The sequence below is a fragment of the Podarcis gaigeae genome, assembly GCF_964106915.1.
Source record: "Podarcis gaigeae genome assembly, chromosome: 15".
NCBI classification, from domain to species: domain Eukaryota; kingdom Metazoa; phylum Chordata; class Lepidosauria; order Squamata; family Lacertidae; genus Podarcis; species Podarcis gaigeae.
Window position 1 is genome coordinate 17,120,390 of NC_139692.1, and position 21,514 is coordinate 17,141,903.

General features: G+C 47.4%; 2 protein-coding genes across 2 annotated transcripts; both read left to right on the forward strand.

Annotated features, from left to right (window-relative positions):
• The first annotated feature begins 212 nt into the window (after positions 1-212).
• On the forward strand, positions 213-6,177 carry APOA5 (apolipoprotein A5). Its single transcript, XM_083714185.1, has 5 exons — positions 213-399; positions 628-691; positions 1,138-1,249; positions 3,695-4,204; positions 5,705-6,177. The coding sequence occupies exons 2-5, from the start codon at positions 643-645 to the stop codon at positions 6,126-6,128; spliced, it is 1,095 nt and encodes a 364-aa protein (XP_083570311.1). The 5' UTR covers positions 213-399; positions 628-642; the 3' UTR covers positions 6,129-6,177.
• A 4,358-nt stretch (positions 6,178-10,535) lies between these two features.
• On the forward strand, positions 10,536-19,751 carry ZPR1 (ZPR1 zinc finger). Its single transcript, XM_083714078.1, has 14 exons — positions 10,536-10,773; positions 11,532-11,693; positions 12,975-13,065; positions 14,046-14,116; positions 14,897-14,983; positions 15,122-15,244; positions 15,423-15,476; positions 15,738-15,804; positions 16,111-16,181; positions 16,263-16,352; positions 16,439-16,549; positions 16,931-17,017; positions 18,332-18,397; positions 19,464-19,751. The coding sequence occupies exons 1-14, from the start codon at positions 10,636-10,638 to the stop codon at positions 19,596-19,598; spliced, it is 1,353 nt and encodes a 450-aa protein (XP_083570204.1). The 5' UTR covers positions 10,536-10,635; the 3' UTR covers positions 19,599-19,751.
• Positions 19,752-21,514: the final 1,763 nt, after the last annotated feature.

The following is a 21,514-nucleotide window of genomic DNA, read 5'->3' on the forward strand; positions in this document are numbered from 1 at the left end:
ACTGGGATGGGGAGGCAAAGGCCACCGGAGATTCCTGCTTGCGCCCCAAGTATAGAGAGCTGGGTCGATCAAAAGAGACCCCCCTTATCTCAGAAACCACCACCTCCCCCGATCAAAGTAAGCCCTCTGTCCTCTGCTCACGACAGATGCAGACGTCATCTCTTTGTCAATGTCTTTCAACCTTCGTGTTGTGTTTACACGGAACGAGGGCCAGGCTGGCTGGCTCTGCAGCCGTGTGCAAGGCAGTGAATGCTGCCTGGCATATATAAAAGGTGCGGCAGCAGGGCATCTACAGGAGCCAACCACGAGGAGACCAGTGCCCAGCATACAGGTAGGAGGACACAGGGGGAACAATCCCACCATCTGAGAGCAGCTGAGCAAAATACCTGAAGGAATAAGGTAAGGCAAAAGTGGTTACAATCTGGCACGTGAACTTTGGGTTCTAAGCAGACAAAGCACACCTTTCTCTTCAACCAATTCCTGTTTTTAAATTGAAATGAGGGATAATCATGCAGGTGGACTTACAGCCTGGAAGGAGCATCATCCATACTCAGCCAAGTCTGACAGCGGAGATCCTTGCTTGCTGCGGCTGCACAGCTAACATGTCCCTTTAATGCCTTGTTGCAGAATCCTCGCTTCATCATGTGCATCAAAGCTGTCCTCCTAGCACTGCTGCTGGCCACCTTTTCAGGTTAGGCTCCTAATAATAATAATAATAATAATAATAATAATAATAATAATACAGGTGCATTTAGAGAGTGGGGAGGTTCTGGGTTGTGTTAGGGACAGCTCAGTGACCTCTGAGCATGTGTTTGTGGGCTACAGACTTAACACAGTGCTTGCAATGCTCTGCTTCTAGTCCTAAGTCCCAATCAGAGCTGCCAGCAGGGTGACAAATCGATTCAGCTTCTGGACACCTGGGCACAGAGGGTCCCCCCCCCCTGCAGACCCCTTTAGCAGCGACATTAAAGAGCAGGAACGACCCTGAGCTGCAGAGGTGACCTCCCTGGTTGCCTGCACTGTTGTGCAACATTCTCAGTATGAGAATCCACCAATGTGAGAGAACTCTGTTGGTTGGAAGTGAGTTGGCTTTCCATAGACTTTCTTCTTTTTGTCCTTTTTGCTTCATCTGCACAGCTTCTCCAGCCAGTCTTCAGCGGAGCCACATCTGGGATTACTTCAGCCAACTGACTCACGACAAGGGCAGCACGGAGCAAGCCCAGCACCTGAAAGAAGGGCAAGGGGTCAAGTGAGTCTGATTCACTCTAAACTTATCAGTACGATTATGTACTTTTTCATTTCAGACATTTATCGTCCACCTTTTCCTCTAAGTAGGTTCTCCCTTTTCCTATTTTTTTTTATCCTCACAACAACCCTGTGAGTGGGGATTTGAACCCTGGTTTCCCAGGTCCTAGAGGCTGACACTCTAACCATTACACCACACTGGCTCTCACAGAACAAAGGACACAACTGGTGGGTTTTCCTATCCACCCCTCCATTCCCTGATTTTATGGGGAAGGGGTGGGAACCATTATGGGGAGAGATCATCTGATGCATTGGCAGAAGAAAGCAAGTGCAGTCAACAGGATTAGCCCCTGATCAGGCCTAAGGAAACTGTGCTGGGGACATTGCTTGAAATGGGGTCCTGCTTGTGGGTTTTCCAATGGGGCCTCTTGCCTGTCACTGTGAGAGCAGGATTCTAGACTAGATAGGCTTCCATTGGCCTGACCCAGCAGCCAGGATCTTCTAAAGTTTTTATTTTGAAAGATTATATCTTGCCTTTCCATCGTAACATCCTTTCAAGTGACAGAAGGAACTGCGCATCTGCAGCCCACAGCTAGAAATGGTTCTGGGGTAAGAGGGAGGTGAGAGGGTTCACCAGCCCTTAATATTAACTAGCAAGGGGAAGGAGTCTTCCCTATTGACCACCGGTAGAGGCTTCCACTGTTGTTTGGGCCCCCAGTGCATCAACATACAGGGCATGACGATGATGATTGATTGATTAAAGATAAAGGTAAAGGGACCCCTGACCATTAGGTCCAGTCGTGGCCGACTCTGGGGTTGCGGTGCACATCTCGCTTTATTGGCCAAGGAAGCCGGCGTACAGCTTCCGGGTCATGTGGCCAGCATGACTAAGCCGCTTCTGGCGAACCAGAGCAGCGCACGGAAACGCAGTTTACCTTCCTGCCGGAGTGGTACCTATTTATCTACTTGCACTTTGACGTGCTTTCAAATTGCTAGGTTGGCAGGAGCAGGGACCGAGGAACGGGAGCTCACCCCGTCACGGGGATTCGAACTGCCGACCTTCTGATCGGCAAGTCCTAGGCTCTGTGGTTTAACCCACAGTACCACCTGTGTCCCGATTGATTGATTAATCGCCTTCTAAACCACCATCTCAAGATAATTAAAAACAGCTTAAAACACAAAAACAACAAATACGTTTAAAACAAGACGAAAACCTGCTTGCTAATACATAGCAACGTATTTATTTAATCATTAATTTGACTGCTTGCCTGGATTCCGAGCAGCATAGAAGTAAAGGAGAGTCCACCATCCCTTCATTCCATCCTTTCTCAGTGAAGTTGAAGCTGCCTATCATATAACGGCTAGGAAGGATGCAGGAATAGGTAATGGGTACTAGGAGTCCTGGGTGTGGGAAGGTATCCTGCAGCCTCAATACGTGGAGATGCTGGAGACAGCATCATTGCTGATGTGGTTGGCCTAGGAGCCAACTCCTAGGGACTGTGGGGGCTTTGCCCCCCACAATAAAATATTTAAGGGGGCTGGGTCACCACAAAGTTGATGGGTATTTCCATTCAATTGTGCAGGGCGGGGCTTACCTGGACCCCCAAAATATTTTATTCACATTGGCACCCCTGGTGCATCTGCAAAGGAGGACATATTTGGAACAGAGGCGGCTAGACAGTGACTTGGCGAGAGGGGATTTAAATGCAGTGTGGGTGGGTGGGGTTATTGTTTTTTTATGTATTTTGTCTTTTAATCCTGTATTTTTATGTTTTGAACTGCCCTGGCATCTGTGGGTGAAGGGTGGTATACAAATTTAATAAATAAATGAAATGAAATAATCAGTGTTGTGTGGAACATATACAGTGGTACCTCGGTTCTCGAACGTCTCCATTGATGAACGTTTTGGAACTCAAACGCCGAAAACCCAGAAGTAAATGCTTCCATTTTCAAATGCACCTTGGAAGTTGAACGGCTTCCACTGTGTGTTTCTCAATTTCCTCAATGAAATTTGCAGACCACCTTTTTAGAACATTTTGGAACCTGAACAGTCTTCTGGAACAGATTACTTTCGAGAACCGAGGTACCACTGTACTTGCATTCCTGTTTGTCTGTTTAATGAGATACAATAATTGGGACTGGTACGATCCCAATACAGTGGTACCTCGGGTTAAGAACCTAATTTGTTCTGGAGGTCCGTTCCTAACCTGAAACTATTCTTAACCTGAGGTACCACTTTAGCTAATGGGGCCTCCCATTGCTGCTGTGTGATTTCTGTTCTCATCCTGAAGCAGAGTTCTTAACCCAAGGTACTATTTCTGGGCTAGCGGAGTCTGTAACCTGAAGTGTCTGTAACCCGAGGTACCACTGTAATGGGCTCTCAGACTCAAGACTGTGTTTTCAGGTCTGTGTCCCCTCTGCAAATGTGTGCATTCTCTCTTTTGTTCAGAAACATGAAGGAAAGTCTCCAAGATGGCACCAACTACGTGGGACACGTCCTTGAGAAGTTGTCCCCAGTACACAGGGGATTCCAACCCCAGTTCTACCAAGATGCAGATGGACTTCGGCAGATCATCCAGAGGGAGGTTGAAAGCCTCCGGAGGAAACTTTCTCCTTATATGGATGAGGCACACCAAAAAATCAGCCAGAACTTAGAAGGTCTCCGTCTCCGCCTGACTCCCCTCACAGAGCAGCTGATGGAACAGGTCTCACAATGTGCAAGAGAATTGCACCAGCATTTCAGGCCCAACCTAAGCGCAGGGGCTCCATTGGTGGAAACTCCAGGTGCGGTCCAGAAGTTTACAGCCTCTTATACTGAAAAGGCAGCTACCTTTATTGACCAGGTGAAGGAGATTTTCCTCCCATATGCTGACAGGTTGGCAACTGAGATCCACCATACCATGGAAGAACTCCACAAAAGCACAACACCTCACACTGCGGTTATGAGCCAGCGACTCGAATCAAGTTTAAGATATTAACTGATGCGAAAGAAAGAGGGGGCTTTGCCCTGCCAGACTTAAGGTTGTACTACGAAGCCGCAGCTTTCTGCTGGCTAAAAGACTGGCTACTTCTAGAGGACACTGATGTGTTAGATTTAGAAGGTTTTAACAATGCATTTGGCTGGCATGCATACTTATGGTATGACAAAGTTAAGATCAATAAGGCCTTTAAGAACCATATTGTCAGGAAAGCAGTGTTTAATGTCTGGACAAAATACAAAGACCTATTGGAAAATAAAACTCCAAGATGGCTATCACCTCTGGAGGCTAAGGCCCGAAAAAGACCCAATATGGAGGCCAAATGGCCGAAATATTGGGAAATAATAGAGAAAGAGGGCAACAATTGGAAATTGCAGAGTTTGGAAAAAATGAAAGACAAAGTGCGAGACTGGTTACATTACGCTCAGATTCAAGAAATTTTTAAAAAGGATAAAAAGTTAGGATTCCAGGTGGAGAAATCGAAGTTGGAAACAGAATTGTTAGAACCTAAGACTAAAGTACTCTCAAGAATGTATAACTTGCTGTTGAAATGGAATACACAAGATGAAATGGTTAAGTCGGCCATGATAAAGTGGGCACAGGATATTGGGCATAATATTATGTTTGAGGATTGGGAAAGGTTGTGGACCACGGGGATGAACTTCACGGCATGTAATGCTCTGAAGGAAAATGTAATGAAAATGATATATAGGTGGTACATGACCCCAGTTAAACTAGCCAAAATATGCCATGTGCCAGACAACAAATGTTGGAAATGTAAGGAAAATGAAGGAACATTCTTTCACCTCTGGTGGACTTGTCCCAGGGTGAAGGTCTTCTGGGAAATGATATATAATGAGCTGAAAAAGGTATTTAAGTATACCTTCCTTAAGAAACCAGAGGCCTTCCTCCTGGGCATTGTCGGCCAGATGGTGCCAAAGAAGGACCGAACATTCTTTTTGTACGCAACAGCAGCAGCAAGGATACTGATCGCCAAGAAGTGGAAAACTCAAGATCTACCCACTCTGGAAGAATGGCAGATGCAGCTGATGGACTATATGCAACTGGCTGAGATGACTGGCAGAATTCGAGACCTGGGAGAAGAGAGGGTTGAAGAAGATTGGAGGAAATTTAAGACTTATTTACAAAAATATTGTGATTTGGTGGAAAGTTAAGTAGGATGTTTGATCATAAATAATTGGCCACCACAAAATCGGATTGAAATGGGATGTAAAGTGAGATTAAGAGAAATTAATTTACAGAGGATTATATTTAAATAAGTGGTTATAAAATTTGCAAATTAGATGATAAATTGCTGGGAAAAATTTATGATGATGAAAATGGCAGCGGGAGATGTGAGGAAGTCCAAAGAAGTCATGAAACTCTGTTGAGATAAAAGAAAGGTTGTTTATCTTTGTACTTTATTTTGCAAAAACCCCTAATAAAAATTTATTAAAAAAAAATATGAGCCAGCGACTCAGTCAGTATCTACAAGAATTCTCCGGCAAGCTCACCCGCAACGTGAAGGTTCTCCATCTCCAAATTGAAAGGAACCTAGAGCAACTCAAGGTGCAGCTGAGCTTTCACCCCAACACCTGGGTTGCACATCCTTCCCACAGAAGCCAAGAAAACCACCAGCTGTCTGTGGACCTGGAAAATATGGCTCAGGAGGTTCAGGAGAGAATTGAGGAGTTCAGGAGGGGTACAATCCTTCAGATAGACAACTTCACAAGGACCATGGACAGGGAGATGGAAGAAATGAAGTCCAAGCTGTCTCCCACACCCTCATACTTGGAAGAGTTCCAGGAAAACTCCACGCCACTGGAAGACTTGCATGCCAGGCTAGAGTCCCTGTGGAAGGATATTTTCCAGAGTCTCAATGAGCCGAGCAGCAGCTTATACTAAAGTTTTGTGCCCAGGCAAATTAGGCAGTGGAGGCCTCTTTGAAATAACCTACCGTATTTTTCGCTCTATAAGACGCACCAGACCACAAGACGCACCTAGTTTTTGGAGGAGGAAAACAAGAAAAAAATATTCTGAATCTCAGAAGCCAGAACAGCAAGAGGGATCACTGCACAGTGAAAGCAGCAATCCCTCTTGCTGTTCTGGCTTCGGGGATAGCTGCACAGCCTACATTCGCTCCATAAGACGCACACACATTTCCCCTTACTTTTTAGGAGGGAAAAAGTGAGTCTTATAGAGCAAAAAATACGGTACTTTTGGGGTGGGGGAGATCAAAGCCTTCTGAGCAGTAGTGGTTTCCCTAGACTGCAACATCAGACTTTTGGGCACGTCGCTCCTCCTGTGGCTCTTTTATTCTCCTTTTCAAAATTACAGGACCTTAGAATTATTGGATACAGCTAAGCTCAATACATCATCTCTTGCGGCAAACAGTATTTTCTCCCCTCTCCTTTTCTCTATTATTTGGTAGGGAGTAAACATTTAAATAGGAGGCTACAGCCCTGAGAGCAGTGGTGTGGAACCTTCACCTTGCAGGCATAATCACACACATCCCAATTAGGTCCATGGTGTTTTTGTGTCCAAACCATGTCCACCTGTCTATCACCTGACAGCTTATGATGCCAGCAGCAGTTCTGTCTTTCCAGACGCTGGTTGCAATTCAGTACTTTTTTTCACCTTGGTACTTTGCGGTGACAAAATAAAAAGGACAATTGTGCCGAATTGCAACTTGAAAAGGAATCATTGGATGCCAGGGGGCTGAGGGTGGGGCTTACTCACCTGTTGAGTTTGCTGAAGGTTATGCTAGGACAGGGTGGTCCAAAGTGTGGACCTTGGTAACATTTGACACCCACCCAGCCTTCCCAAAGCCAGGTAAGCAAGGTGCTGGGCTTTGGGAAGGAGATGTGAGGGTTCTGCCAGGGTCTTAAAGCCCTCCTTCCTCCTTCCCAAAGCCTAGTGAATGCTTCCCCAGCTTTGGGAAGGTGAGAGGGCTCTAGGACCCTGCCAGAGCCCTTGTGACTCCTTACCAAAGTCCCAAAGTGCATCTCTTAGCCAGCTTTGGGAAGGCAGCATGGGGGGGGCAAGGGGGGGATATAAAATTTTGGCCTTCCTCTCTCCTGTGTGGCAAGACAGTGTGTGACCCATGGGTTGTGTTTCAAAGCACACACGTGCCCCACTTGGTATGAAAAATTGGACCGCCCTCTGTTAGAATGACTAAGACCTGCCTCCCATCCTAATTTTACTCATGTTTTAAGAGTGTTAAGAGGCTGCTTCTGATATGGAGTACCTCCTTGGATCTCCTCTTAGTGGAACATTTTATCCCCCCCCCCCCGCCAATGTTGATAATTAAAAATCCTGCCACTGTTTTCTATTTGATGTAGTGTACTTTTATTCTAGGTATATATATACTGTAGTAATGCTGTAAATATATATTTTGTAATAATATGCATTCATGTTGTTCACCTCTTTCGGGGCCTCTGGCTAAAAAAAAAAGTGGTACAGTGTGCACCCTACCATCCCATGTTTTATTCATGAGAGGCCAGACTCTTGTGTTCACTGTGCCTCCTCAGTGTAAATTTTACTCACTTCTGCATTCACTCTAAATGGGTAGAGAAATTGCCACATCAAGAGAAGCACTGAAAACTGAAACCTCCAAAGGCTTATGTTCATCGTGTGAGCACATGGTGGTGACTTTGCCCAAACACTTTAGCCATGTTTAAAACAAGGTCCAACCAGCTCCCGTGACACCCAACTTTTAGCTACTGTGCTCAGTAGGAGACAGAAAGACTGAAAGAGAACAATGAATGAAACTGCTACCATTTGCCACTTCTGGTGCTCCATTTATGTAAATACATAATTTCTCCTGCACTGTTCCTTCTCTTAGATGTTAGCAGAATCACTATGCCTATGGAATAGGTAATACAGAAATGGCTGTGGAATCCTCAGCTCCAGTTTGTAGATCCAATTTATGACTGTGGTCTAATGCAAAATTTCAGTGACCAAGTTGCATATTTTAGCATATAACGCCAAACTTGGCCCAAGTGCACTGGCTCCAATCAGTTTCTGTCCAATGTGAAGTGCTGGTTTTGACATATAAAACCTTAAGTGGCTCAGGACCGCAATACATCCAGGACCACCTCTTCTCATATGCACACTGCATCCATCATCTGAAGCCCTTCTTCATATGTCCCCTCCATGAGAGGTCCACAGAGCAGCAACACGAGAATGGGCCTTTTCTGTGGTGGCTCCCTATTTGTGGAATGTTCTCTCTATGGAGGCTCGCCTGGTGCCTTCATTATATATCTTTAATAATAACAATAATACATTACCGCAGTAATAAGAAGATGATCTGAATCCCCCTTTGGATCTTGAAGTATGGGTTCCCCCAACAAAATTTAAAAATTTGGCTTTGTAATTTGGAATTTATGCAATGTGATTTAATTTGATGTGATTGGCCAGTTAATAAAAATTATTTTAAAAAATAACAATAATAATAATAATTTATTTGTATCCCACCCTCCCCAGCTGGGATCAGTGTGGCTAACATAATAAAAACAACACAATATGCATAAAAACAGCAACAATTTATTAAAATACATCTTAAAATTAATTCAGACAAATTAAAATCTGGGCAGGTGGCAATTATCAGGTTGGAATTGAGAGTGCCAGGACAACTGTTTCCACTGATCATACAAGGACCTGTGAGCGGGTTGAGGGCCTCCTTTGGGCTTGTTTTATACAAAGGAAAGTAAGTCAAACTGCATGTTGCCCAAAGGCCTGGCAAAAACATTCCTTTTCTCCAAGGCGTTTGGCTAATTAAATAATCTGGCCTTTTAAATAGCGTAGGGGGAGTGTTATTGTTTCTTGTTTCCTTATTATATGCATTTTTGTGATCCTTGGATGAAAGGTGGTATAGAAATTTATTTTTTTTTAAATGAAAACATGGACTAAAATTGCAAAACAACTGAACTTCTAGGTTTCAATTGCCTTCCAATAGTTGCAAAACTAAGCACAAAATATTTACCAAGCTCTGCTTTGGTTGCGACAAAGTAGTTTTGCACCACTTATTTACCAATCTCCCTCCACCCCCACTGACTGTGTATAAATGTGTGTGTGTCTGATCGGTATGAATCTGTGAACAAAGCATTGCCGATACATTTTCTGCATCAAACTTGGCTTCCTTGTCCTGCATTGTAAATGGCTTTTTGACTGTCTGTAATAAAGTAACATTTCCACTGGTCCTGCCTCTTGTTTTGTCTGAATCTGCAGTGGTCTACCACAGTGCAAAGGGAGGGCTGAAAACTCTGGTCCAGGCATTAAACTTTAAGCAGAGACCGACCCCATCCATGTGCACACACACACACCTCCAACTGGAAGAGCTTGGTTCCAGGATCAGGCCAAGGTGGACCTGTCTAGCCAAGCACTCAGGTTCCCACCCACACTGGACATGAACAACCCTTTAGGATGCCTGCAAGCAGCTCCTCCTCAGCAACTGGTATCCAGAGATAGACTTCTCCTGGCTCTGGAGGTTCTATTGAGGCTTCTCATTTCCCAGGGGCTTGCAGCCTGGCCAGGCTGACCTTGGCAAGGACCTGTCTCCCCACCCGGCCAAGTGGTTCTTTTGCCACTGGATTGGGAGGGGAACGCTTCCCTTTCTGAGGTCTAACTGCCAGCAACAGGATCTAGCAGCCTGGCTTTCCAGTATGTCCACATGGACAGAAATTCCATCCCAGGGTTTCTCCCCCTGTTGAACTTCTGCCCGCCTGCTGGCCCCCTTATTTCTCCCCCTGTTGAACTTCTGCCTCCCCACTGGCCCTCTTATTTCTCCCCCTGTTGAACTTCTGCCTCCCCGCTGGCCCTCTTATTTCTCCCCCTGTTGAACTTCTGCCTCCCCGCTGGCCCTCTTATTTCTCCCCCTGTTGAACTTCTGCCTCTCCGCTGGCCCTCTTATTTCTCCCCCTGTTGAACTTCTGCCTCCCCGCTGGCCCTCTTATTTCTCCCCCTGTTGAACTTCTGCCTCTCCGCTGGCCCTCTTATTTCTCCCCGTTGAACTTCTGCCTCTCCGCTGGCCCTCTTATTTCTCCCCCTGTTGAACTTCTGCCTCCCCGCTGGCCCTCTTATTTCTCCCCCTGTTGAACTTCTGCCTCCCCGCTGGCCCTCTTATTTCTCCCCCTGTTGAACTTCTGCCTCCCCGCTGGCCCTCTTATTTCTCCCCTGTTGAACTTCTGCCTGCCCGCTGGCCCTCTTATTGAGTCCGCCGAGGCCTAGGAAGAGCCAGCGAGACCCGCGTGGGAGTACCGCGCACTGATTCGGTCACACGACGCCTGTGACGTCACCCGAAGCCGGTGCCCTCTTTTCGGGCGGTGTGGGTGAGAATGCGCATGCGTTGAGTGGAAGTTCCGGGTTGCCGGAAGCGTGCGTGGGTCTCGCTGCTGCTGCTGCTAAGGGAAACATGTCGGCCATCGGGACCCTGGACCCTGTCCGGGGCGGCGGGGAAGCGACCCCGGCGCTGTTCCGCCCGTTTAGCGCCGAGGACGAGGAGCAGCTGCCGACCGAGATCGAGTCCCTCTGCATGGCCTGTCACTCCAACGTGAGCCTCCCCAAGATGCTAGTCCTCACTCTGCTGGTCTCTCTCTTCTCTCTCTCTCCGCCCCCGACTGTGGGCCCTCACCGTCCTCCGGGGGTGGCGGGACACGTCCTCCCCACCGGGCAGCTTCTCAAGAGGGGGACGAGAGGGTTCTCGCGGGGGGTTGCTAAGACGCAGGTTTTCCTTCTAAATGGCAGCAGCCTCCGCCGCCTCCATCGCTTCCTTTCCTATTTTTCCTCTTCTAGGACTTGCCCCTGGAGAGAAACCCCTTTCTTGTGCTGGGCGACCCCTCTCAGGCCTTGCTCTCTTGCTTTTTCCTCTCTCCCTCCCTCCCTGCCCCCGATTGGCTGCCCTCTGAGTAAGGACGTCCTCCCCCCCGACCCCCTCCCATGGTGCCATATAGTTTCTAAACATCATTATTAAATTTAGGGTGGGGAGGGGGTGATAGGTGATTGTTCTTTGTTCGGTTTGGAGTAAGCCCATTGGAAATAGTGCCCCTAAGTGAGTCATGCCCATTGACTTCAGTGGGTCTACTCTGAGTCGGACTATCGTATACAACTCTCATTCATCGTTGGGGTTATAGGAGCAGGTACTGTTTGTTTGGGATAAGGCCTGTCTGTTACAGAGCTTTGGTGCAGAGGGGGAAGTTGTGCTGTCTTTGTGTAAAGGGGAAAGGTGCAAAGGGTGACTGTGCAGCAGCCCAGATGTTTGGGATGCTGAGCCCTTGCAGTTTGCCTTTATTCTTCCTTTTCCTTACCTAGGGGGTGACTCGGTTGTTGCTGACTAGGATTCCCTTCTTCAAAGAGATCATTGTCAGTTCCTTCGCCTGCAATAGATGCGGCTCGACCAACTCAGAGATCCAGTCGGCTGGCCGGATCCAGGATCAAGGTGTATGCTATACGCTCACTGTGCGGAGCAAGCAGGTGAGTGGGTTTGTCTGCTTCCCATTCCCCTGTGGTAGCTTAAGGACCTTGATTTTGCTTTAGAAGCAAATTTGGCAGCTTTGAAGATTGGTTTTGGCACAATCCCTGCCCGTTTGGATCCACTGCGTCACAGAACTGATTCGCTGTAAAGCTGATTTGGTTTGAGAAACCACAATTGGCAGAGAAGTAAACTTTCAATCAATTAAGCTTACTTTCTTACGATACAAAGGCAGCACAGTGTGTGGCTGTAGGTGGGCTGGGCTGCTGATGTCACGTTGCAGAAATCAGACTAAAGAAATCCAGATTTGAGGTCCCTCGGTGTGATCTTATGTTATATAAAAATTTAATAGCCACTTTTCCAAGACTCAAGGCAGTGTAGAAACCGTAACCCAGATTACATATAGAAAACCACTCAATCAGTGCTATAAACTTACTCTACCATTCCAAAAGAGATGCCTTTTACACCCCTCCTCCAGTGCAGAGTTCAAAAACGCCTGTGACCCCCCAGGTTGCATAAAAACATAACATAGGCATCTAGCAGGGTTTGGGAGTTGGATCCAGCCAGCAGCCAGATCCTTACACACTCCCCACCCCCACCCCCATGGGCCAATTTTGTCACCAGAAGTCATTGTGTCAGGTGACCTGTTTTCCTTTGCCCACACAGTTTTCAGTCAAACCATGCGTGCAAAGTAAATGGGTGTGTGTGCTCTGGATCGGAACTTGGGTCCAGTTTGTCCTTTAGAATTAACTGGTACCTGGATGGGGGGCAACCTTTGAATGTGTGACATCCACGGCGGGGTTTCATACAAACATGTAGGGCCAGTGGTCGGTCTCTAAACGTTCTTCCAAAGTGGAATCCTGAAACTGGAAGGGAAAATAGCTTCCTTGCTCTTTGGAAGAGATGCTTTGCTGACATCTGTTTGCAAATAGCTGAAAGAGGCATTTGGGTTTTCATGCCATTTCCTGTGAGGTAACTAACTGCCACCTGTCTCCGTTGCACATTTAAAGATTGGCTTTGGTCACCCTTTTATCTCTGGTTACCAGGAATAAATGGTAACATGGGCACAAGCTTCTAGGAAGAGGCAGAAGGAATGGGGTGGGCTGGAGCCGACTCTTCCCCCACCCCTGCTCTGGTTTGGGTTAGTTGGGGAGGTGTTATCACTCAGCTTGTGTTTCCCTTTAGTTCATGTGTGCTTTGGGCATGTCCTTGTCCTCACCCAACCAGGTGGGCTGCCGGGTTTCTAGACTGGTATAACCTCTCCTGTAAATCATTCTCCCCAGGATATGAATAGGGAAGTGGTGAAGACTGACTGTGCCACAGCTAGAGTACCCGAGCTAGACTTTGAAATCCCTGCTTTTTCTCAGAAGGGAGGTGGGTATATGGTCGTTTCACTATGTCTTGGGGCAGCTGGTCTTTGGGATGCAAGGAGCTACTAGCACATTCCTGACGACCTGTTCCGGAGGAGGAGCTGCTGTTTGAGGGCGTGAAAAGGAACATTTTCCATTGTGGGGCTTTTAAAGGATGTGTGGAAGAGGCATTTGTTGTACTGGCTTGAACAAGAGGGCTAGAAAGCCCCTTGGTCAAGCTGCCTGCCCAGTCAGCCTATAGAATCCAGATCTCCACTAAGTAGCTTCTTGCTTTCTGAGAGTCTGCTCTCGTGTTCCTCCTGATCTGATTAACATGAGAATTAACTGTTGGGCTGCTGGATCAGGCCAGACACCCTGTTTTCAGAGCAGCCAAACTGATGTCTCTGGGAAGCCCATAAGCAGGACTTGAGTGCAACGGCAACTGGCATGCAGAGGCTTGCTGCCTCTGAGAGCGGAGAGAGCACATAGCCACCACGGCAGGTAGCCACGGAGAGTCCTCCGTTAATTTGTCTACCCCTCTTCTAAAGCCATCCCATTTGGTGGCTGCTGACTGCTTTCCAAAGTAGTGGTGCTCCTTGGTTAAATCATGGAGATGCCAGCTCACCCTGTGTTCTGTGCACCTGCAGTGGTTGCCAGTGTGCCAGTTCCATCTGCTCTATTTTCTAAGGGCAGCTGGTGGGGGGAGGGCAGTGGAATTGATGGGGGTACAAGGCAGAGAAGGAATTGTGTTGCCAGGCTGCCTTTTGAAAAGCAGAAGTTGGGGCCTCTCTTCCCTGTTCTACCCAGTCTTTGGCTCACTGCAGAGGGGCTGCTGCTGGCAGGGTGGACTGATATCAGTCCACGAGAGCCAGCAAAGGAGCCAACCTCGTTATTTCTAGTAATAACAGTCACTTTTGCGTGCCAGTGTGGAAGAATATAACTGGTGGGGTCTGAACTGCTGGGTAATGATGTGTCTGCCCTTTCTCTCTACCTCCCTCTCACTAGCTCTTACCACCATTGAAGGGTTAATTGAGAGAGCCATAGAAGGATTGAAGCAGGACCAGTCATTCCGTAGGGTAAGCTGCTTGCAAGGGCTCCGCAGGGGGTGGGGGAGCATTTCTTGTCTGTATGGGCTGAGCTGTCATTTCATGGGGCTTTTCGGTCAGCTGGCAGGGGGAAAGATGCACGTGTTGGGGACATCAGCTGCTGAATGATTTCTTGCTTATTGAACAAGATACCTGGCATTGGCAGGTGCTATGGCAGTGCTCATCGCATGGCCAGTATATTAAATGAATTTTGGGCTTCTTTAGGTTTAGAAGTCACCTTTCGGGAAGCAGAACTTGAGAACTGCCTAGAAGCACTGAACGCCCTTTTGGTTTGGACAGCTCTATCGCAGTCCTGTGAGCTAGTAAAGCTGGTCCTCAATATTTCTAGCAGTGTTGTTAAAGGCCCCAGAAGTCCAGAATATGGGTGGCTAACACCTTACCTGGCCCCCCTTTTGGTAAACAAAGACTCACTTGTTAAATATGTCTGGCAATAACATGCAGCAAGTGATGCTGGACAAATAACAGAGAGCTTGGTCCTAAAGCAGAGGATATAAGGCAGCTTTCTCTGTGCTTGTTTGTTTGATATTCTTTGCTGTAAAGCAGGGAAGGGGAACGTTTGGTTCTCCGGTTGTTGTTGGACTTCAACTCTCATCCTCCCTGATCATTGGCTCTGCTGACTGCAAGGGGTGATGGGAGTTGTGGCCTGTGGTGTTGGATTTTAAGTCTGTGGTGTTGGACTCCCAAGTTCTTTTTCCAAGCTGGTCTGGATAATAGAGGCTATAAGCAACTGCTTCTGCTTTCTGGACTCAGGAAACCCACCCAGACGTTGCAGAGAAGATCGAGGAATTCATCTGTAAGCTGAAGCGCTTGAAAGATGTGGATTCAGCCTTCACTTTTGTAAGTACCACCAGGTCAGGGCTGTCTTTAGTTGTGGTGGGGAACTCTGGCCTATCCTGGCAAGCACCCAACTGTTCCCTGCAGAAGCAAGCAGGCTATTAATGGTTCTTCCCTTCCACTTCCTTTCTCTCTTGCCAGATCCTAGATGACCCCTCTGGCAACAGCTTTGTGGAAAACCCTCATGCCCCACAGAGGGACGAAGCCCTGGTGGTGACCCACTACAGGAGAACCGCTCAGCAGGCTGCTCTGCTTGGAATTGAGGTAGCATGAGTTAGAGGGTGTCTGGCCTTAGTGGATTCATGAAGGCTCCGTAACTTAGTATTTAGGCAATGGCGTTCTAGTTCATGTGCCACTGTTGTCGATCACTTGACCTTTGAGCCGTGCTGCAGGTCCTAAGAGTGTGCAACAGACAAATTCTAACATCTCTCTTCTTTCTTAGGCTGAGGAATCCAAGGAGGACTTGACTGACTCTGTGGATGACCTACGGAATGAAGTGAGTAAACTGCCCTTGAGGTTTAAGCAGAGTCTTCTGGAACACTCAGTGGCCTGCTTAGGCCTGGCTTGCGCCCTCTGGAGGGTTCCTGTTCTCAGCAGGGGTCACTCTACAGAAAGGGACTTAGAATCATATGACTGTAGAGTTGGAAAGGACCACAAGGGTCACCTCGTCCAACCCCTTGCAATGCAGGAATCTGAGATCAAGAGTCTCATGCTCTACTGACTGAGCTAACCACTGTGCCCCTCTCCTGTATTCCAGGTGCTGCAGTTTGGCACCAACTGCCCTGAATGTAATGCTCCGGCCAGTACAAACATGAAGCTGGTGCGTATCCTTTTGAGTCTGTGAACGAGGAACATGTCACATTCCAGTCCGGTCATGTGGGGCCAATAAAGTGTGTGCGTGCAGATGCATCGGTCTTGGCCAAAGAGTGCGGTTCAACCAAACATACCTTAATTCCTTTTTTTAGTGGTGGAGGAACTGTGTCAAGGGTGGTTTGGAGTGCTGTTCTAGGGCTGGGATTCTGACAATGAGGAGATCTGACAAAGCAAAGAAGTGGGTCTTGTATCTGTATCAGTAAAACAGGAATGTGAGTTTTGCTGTTTGTTGGTTTCCTTGACTTCTCCTTCTCCAGAGATCCCTCATTTCAAAGAAGTCATTATCATGGCTACGAACTGTGATGCTTGTGGGCACAGAACAAATGAGGTGAGAGGCTTTTAGTCTGGCAGGGTTGATGTTTCCTCGGATGAACTCTGTCCAGTTTACAGTTTTCCTACTTGTCCACAGGTTAAATCTGGAGGAGCCATAGAGCCTTTGGGGACCAAGATAACCCTTCATGTGACTGACCCATCAGACATGACGAGGGACATCCTCAAGGTGTGGTGCTGTTTTCTCCGTCATTGTTCATTTCTTGCAAATTTCTGCCCCCAGAAACTAAGTGAAATGTCCTCCTTCTTCCGCAGTCCGAAACCTGCAGAGTGGAGATTCCAGAGCTTGAATTTGAGCTAGGAATGGGAGCCCTGGGTGGGAAATTCACGACTCTGGAAGGATTGCTAAAGGATATCCAGACTCTGGTGAGTTTTGTAATAAAATAAATGTATATCCCACCTTTGAAGGTAAAGCCGTCACAAAATGACTTGCACTTAATGAAAAAAGATATTGGAAGGAAACTGTTAAATTAAGGGGGGGGGGGACACCTTAAACCAATAGGAACTCAAAACAAATTTGAGTTGGCTTGTTGGCTACACTTCAGCTGGAGAAATGACCTTCCTCTAGATAGGTGTGGATCTTGCCAGCAGGTGCCAACAGGTATTGGTCTCTGGAGGGACAGGAGACAGGAATAATGTTACAGAATGGGAAGACTGAATCTGCTGGATGTGAGCAGAGTCATTGGCTGGCTTAGGGAGGGGGACCTGCTTTTGAATAGGGACTAAATTCTGAGTTGTGTCTTACAGGTGGCGAAGAACCCATTCACTCTGGGGGACAGCTCAACATCAGACAGAGCAGAAAAACTCTGTGCATTTGGCAGGAAGCTACAACAGGTTTGGTGCCTCTTTATGCTTTTAACTCAGCAATCTATCGTATTCTGGTTTTTTGTACATTTTTTTTTACAGTAGTTCGTAAATTTAAATTTTGCTGGATTTTATGGTGTTATTGATATATGCCTACTGATTTTTAGTAAAAGGGATGTGGGTGGTGCTGTAGTCTAAACCACTGAGCCTCTTGAGCTTGCCAATCAGAAGGTTGGTGGTTCAAATCACTGTGGCGGGGTGAGCTCCTGTTTCTCTGTCCCAGCTCCTGCCAACCTAGCAGTTTGAAAGCACGCCAGTGCAAGTAGGTATATAGGTTTCCGTCAGTGTCCTGTGCGCCAGAAGCAGTTTAGTCATGCTGGCTACATGACCCAGAAAGCTGTCTGTGGACAAACACCGGCTCCCTCAGCCTAAAAGCAAGATGAGCACCACAACCCAATAGTTGCCTTTGACTGAACTTATCCGTCCAGGGGTCCTTTACCTTTTTTACCTACTAAAAACCATATTTGTGAGCTGTTTACTGTGTGAGTTATATTCTTTAGTTTCATTGGATGTCCAGAAGTTCTGTCGTTACGAGAGAAGGATTTTTTTTCTCTGTCCACTGTCTTCATTCCATGAGTAATTTTATACATTTCTATAATGTCTGCTCTTATTCACCTTAAATTCTGTAACCTTTCCCCATAGGGGAGTTTCTCCACCTCTTTTTGATGATTTTGGTTGCCCTTTTTTTTACTCTTTTCCAACTCTACAATACAGTCGTATCTTGCTTCTCGAACTCCTTGATACTTGTACGTTTTGAGTCCCGAATGCCAAAAACCTGGAAGTAAGTGTTGCGGTTTGTGAACGTTTTTCGGAAGCTGAACGTCCGAAGCTCCTGCAGCCAATCGGAAACCGTGCCTTGGTTTTTGAATGGTTTCCGGAGTCAAATGGACTTCCAGAACCGATTACGTTCGAGAAGCAAAGTACGACTGTTGTCTTTTTTTGAGGTGGAGAACTGTGCACAGTATTCCAAATGTGATCGCGCCATAAATTTGTATAATGGCAGTTTTATTTTCAGTTCCTTTCCTAATGATTCCAAGCATGGAATTTGCCCCTTTCACAGCTACTGCATACTGGGTTGACACCTTCATTGAGCTACCCACTATATTCTCTGAGGTCTCTCTCTGAGACTGCTAATATCGAGTGGTATATAAGCTAAATAAATGATGAGAAGGACATTTGGGCTCTTTGGCTTGATGCTCCTCCTGTACTTGGGCTAATTTTCTGGCTGCGACGAGAGGCTGTGAAGCCTTCTCTGATGGGAATGCCTTTTCTGTTTCTCTCCAGGTAGTGGATGGGCAGTTGAGGATACATTTTGTCCTGGATGACCCTGCAGGGAACAGTTACCTCCAGGTACAGTGGACTTGGGACAGAAGAAACAAGGGATTGTTTAGCAGATATTTCTGTAGCAAGTTCTGTCCACGTTGGTTCCTGAGAACAGGAAAGTTCTGAGAATGGCCCATTTGAAAAAGACAGGCTGTGGTGTATGCATGTGCCTGGCTGCTGAGTTTCAAAGGGCTTGGGGAGAAAGAGCACAAAATGATGGTGACGACGAGAGGCCTAAGATATTGACACTGCTGAGAACAGACTAAGATGGCACCAACCCAGGTGTTATGTGACCCAGCTCAGCACCCGGGACAGCAAGGGAAGAAAGGGCAGAGTCATTTGACAGAGCTGGAGACCTCCGGACAGTGGAGGATGGTAATGCCGGAGGAGTGGAGGTTACAACAGGGATGTTTATAGGACCACAGGGGAGTCTGTACCTTCCTTACCCATGTCAGGAACAGAACGCAGGATGAGGAACAGAGCAAGTGCCTAAATTTGGGGCTTGAGGGGCCTCGGTAGTGCATTGGGGGCTTGATGCTGGAGAATCCTTTGCTAACACACTCAGTGTTGACAATGGCTTGAGCCAGGTTGTAATCTTTTTGGCTTAGCATCTTGGATTTTGAGGATAAGTGGGGAGTTTTGAGATTGGGAAAAACATCGGATATCCAGGTGCCTCCAAACATATTGCCGAAGAATCCAAGTATGCTTGTGCTCAAGCCCAGCTTTGCATGCCTTGAAAAGTATGAGAGAGAGAGAGAGAGAGAGAGAGAGAGAGAGAGAGAGAGAGAGAGAGATGTATACAAGTCAGGGATGGGGCACCTGGTGTTCTCCAGAAGAATGTTGCACTCAATTCTCAACATCCCAGACCACCTGCTGCGCTGGCTGATAGCTCTCATCCATATGCATGTTCCATGTCACTGATCTCAATGTACACCTGCTCTAGATTTTGCCCTTGCGCAAGCCATGTGATCCATTTCCTAAAATGAGCTAAACAGGGAGCAGGCCGTGGTGCCCTTCTACCCCTTGTGGGCTGTGCAGGAAGGGTTTCTGTGTCGTATACCTGCATAACACAACCGCCTCTTGCTGCCCGCAGAATGTTTATGCTCCTGAGGAAGACCCGGAGATGCGAGTGGAGCACTACGAGCGGCAGTTTGAGCAGAACGAAGAGCTGGGCCTCAACGACATGAAAACAGAGGGCTACGAAGCAGACGGCTCTTCCCAGCGGTAGCAGCGCCACACAGAGGCCAGGACAGTGTTGTGCAGAAAAAGACGAACAGTTCCGCCTGCCTGGCGAAGGAAGGGTCGGCTTGTGACTCTCTGGATTGAATTTGACCCACAGAAAGCTTGTTAGCAGGGCTTCTCATAAAAAGCAAAAGCATTGCTTCTGGTTTGAGGCTCATTTTGTTATGGCCTGGGATTCTGTTGGTGCAAACGGCACAGGCCATCCTCTGCTTGATTTACTCCCGCAACTGGCTCATCAAAGTTAGATGCCCAGGTATATCATTGCCCAGGATCTTCAGCACTTGGTTCTGTATTGAGTGCTGCCTCCTGCATGAATAGTGTCTGGCATTTTCAGTAAGGGAGGCAACATTGTCAGTCTTCTCTTCTCCCTTGTTCCCTTGTGGATGTTTGGTTTTTTTGCATTTGTTTTTCTCCAGAGCAATAAAAGTGAGGTGTGTGAAAAGACAACTCCTGCTCGCCCTCTGCTAGGGCCACTCTGCTCTTAGGAGAAAAATGAGGGATATTCAAGTCCTGAAGAACAGTAGGGATGTAATCGATCTTAGCTTCCTCTTACACTAAAAGCTGGTACCTGACCTTGAAAGAATCATATTTTAACACAAGCAGCACTGATTATCTCTGCTTTGCAAGGGTAGGGGGATTTTAAGTATAGCCTGCCTTCCTCTTCATGTGTTAGCTAAGGCTGGGCAATTTTGTCTAAAAACTTGTCAAGGCTGACACCTGTCAGCTGCACACTTGTAATAGGGTTTGTAGAAGGTAGTCCTCTCCACCTGGGTGTCTTGGCGTAAATTGGCCTTTGCCAGGCTGAAGGTCTCCAGCTGTTTTGGATGATCATCCTGGTGGGGGGAAAGGGCAGCTGATGGGAGTGACTGATAAAAACATCTTGAGGGTACCAGGTGGACAAAGGCTCCTGTAAATTACAGGGCTTCTGAAGATCTGTGTCTGTGGTTATATTTTCTACCTGACCAAAGGTGTACATAGAATTGTTCTTGGCTCTCTGGCCTGTGCTGCAGTGGATAAGGTAAAGGTAAAGGGACCCCTGACCATTAGGTCCAGTCGTGGTCGACTCTGGGGTTGCGGCGCTCATCTCGCTTTATTGGCCGAGGGAGCCAGCGTACAGCTTCCGGGTCATGTGGCCAGTATGACTAAGCCACTTCTGGCGAACCAGAGCAGCGCACTGAAACGCCGTTTACCTTCCCGCCGGAGTGGTACCTATTTATCTACTTGCACTTTGACGTGCTTTCGAACTGCTAGGTTGGCAGGAGCTGGGACTGAGCAACGGGAGCTCACCCCGTTGCGGGGATTTGAACCGCTGACCTTCTGATCAGCAAGTCCTAGGCTCTGTGGCTTAACCCACAGTGCCACCCGTGTCCCAGTGAATAGAGAATACCAAACAGATTCCTGGATTCTGTTGGATCAGACCATACATATCCTGCTGTCCTGTTTCCCACACTAATGGTGCTCTGCCCACCCCAGTACCTCTGGGAAATTCACAGTTGGGAGGAGGTGAGGGCAGCAGCAGGCGATCGCTCATATTGCTCTGTACCGGAAATGTGGAAGCCTCTCAGCCTGGCAATAGTATTGAGAGGCTTGAGAGGCGAGGGTCAGGGGGCTACAGGGGTGCCAACTTCAATAAAATATTGGGAGGCCAGGTAAGCTCTGTCCCACATTACAAGACGTGTCACACGCACATCGTTTGAGTAGCAATGCCCATCAACTTTGGGGCCCCCTGGCCCCCTCAGATATAGTAGTTGGCGCCTATGCCTCCCTATGAGGGATCCTAAGATAGGTGGTAGGTCTCCATCTGCCCCTTCTCTCTCCACTCCTCTCTCTTTACTGCGTTACTACTGCAATCTCTTGGGACTATCCCAAAGCAGTGGATTAAAATAGAAGGGAGATTCCAAC